This window comes from Aplysia californica, unplaced genomic scaffold, assembly GCF_000002075.1.
Source record: "Aplysia californica isolate F4 #8 unplaced genomic scaffold, AplCal3.0 scaffold00079, whole genome shotgun sequence".
NCBI lineage: Eukaryota > Metazoa > Mollusca > Gastropoda > Aplysiida > Aplysiidae > Aplysia > Aplysia californica.
Genome location: NW_004797349.1, coordinates 237,441 through 238,921, shown reverse-complemented (window position 1 = coordinate 238,921; position 1,481 = coordinate 237,441). Strand labels below are relative to the sequence as shown.

The following is a 1,481-nucleotide window of genomic DNA, read 5'->3' as shown; positions in this document are numbered from 1 at the left end:
TTCTTCTTCTTCTTCTTCTTCTTCTTCTTCTTCTTCTTCTTCTTCTTCTTCTTGTCCGTTCCCTTGTTCATATCAGACAATCGTTGGATATGAGAATTTGACTAAGTAGGCACCATGATATTTCAACACCAACATGGAACAATAAGAAAATATGAAGACAGCCGTGAGTTATTTTGGTTGTGCGTTATGTATAGTGAGTAGTACTTGTGCTCGTAGTTTGTCCGATCTTTTGTTTATTTGCTTGTTTTCATGTTCGCCTTTTTGCTTGTTTGTTTGTTTGTTTGTTTGTTTGTGTTTTTATTTCACTTCACTGATTCTAGGAGTGCTGGCCAACACAGACATTGGGCTTTGGAACACGCAACGGAAATATGAGCATGACAAGACATTTATTAGTAACGTTGCTTCAAGAATGCGTGTTGTTTCTAAGGTCACACAGAATAACAGAGCATCTAATCACGTCTACTCTTCCCACACTCATCTGAACATGAACTATTCTGAACAATTTTTCATCATTCTGGGGGTGCAACGTTTTTTTTCTCTTTTATGTTGTATAATTGCAGTGGTTTAAAAAAAAGATTTTTGGTCACTTAAGGCTAAATATTTCTACAATACATTAGTCTCATTCCGGTTCTATTTTTAAATGAAAAACATTAGAGGCTACAGCATTATATATTATACACTTTATGCTCTTGTTTCGTGGGTGGTCGGTGGGTGTTCTGCCGTGTTTTGCTCCGTCTTTCATATCAAACATCTATCGTCCTCATCTGTCCTTCTTTTTCATGTTTGTAACTCTCTTGTAACACCTCTAATTTTCTACACCTATGTGGCCTTATTGTGTTGCAAGTGCCGTAAAACTCTAATTAAAATTAAAACTAAACACTCTCGTTTCTCCCAGGACGAGTTCGACCCTCGACTCCGGTGTATGTACCGCCCTGCGTCCTTACGGCCGCCCTACCTCCGCTACAAGCAAGAGCTCTTGTCGGTCTCCCCTTACGTGGCCCTGTTCTATGACGTCATGTCTGATGTCGAGGGAGACGTTATTACAAGCACAGTGAAGGACAAAGTAAAGTCATCATCATCATCATCATCATCATTGCCTTTCTCACCCTGTGCAAGGGTATAGGCCACGGACTAAACACTTTCCACCTTACTCTATCCTGGGCTGGCCTCTTGATGTTATTCCATGTCTTCCCACTTTTCTGTACATCAATTTCTGTGATTCTTCTCCAGGTTCCATGCGGTCTTCCCCTTGATCTGTTACCCTGTGGATTCCAATCCAACATTCTCTTTGATATGCAGCTGCCTGGCTTCCTCAGACTATGTCCAATCCATCGTCTTATGCAGTTGCGAGTGCCGTAAAACCCTCTACTAAAAAAAACCAACAAACAAAACTACTACTACTACTACTACTACTACTACTACTACTACTACTACTACTACTACTACTACTACTACTACTACTACTACTACTACTACTCTAT

General features: G+C 40.1%; 1 protein-coding gene across 1 annotated transcript in view; it reads left to right on the top strand.

The window, feature by feature from the left end:
* Positions 1 to 1,481, top strand: part of LOC101857473 (prolyl 4-hydroxylase subunit alpha-2) — a gene marked incomplete at its 5' end in the record, with an annotated part of 28,521 nt that overhangs the window by 12,755 nt on the left and 14,285 nt on the right. Inside the window, 1 exon segment of the mRNA XM_035968728.1 lies at positions 896 to 1,063. Within this exon segment, the coding sequence (XP_035824621.1) occupies positions 896 to 1,063 (168 nt within the window).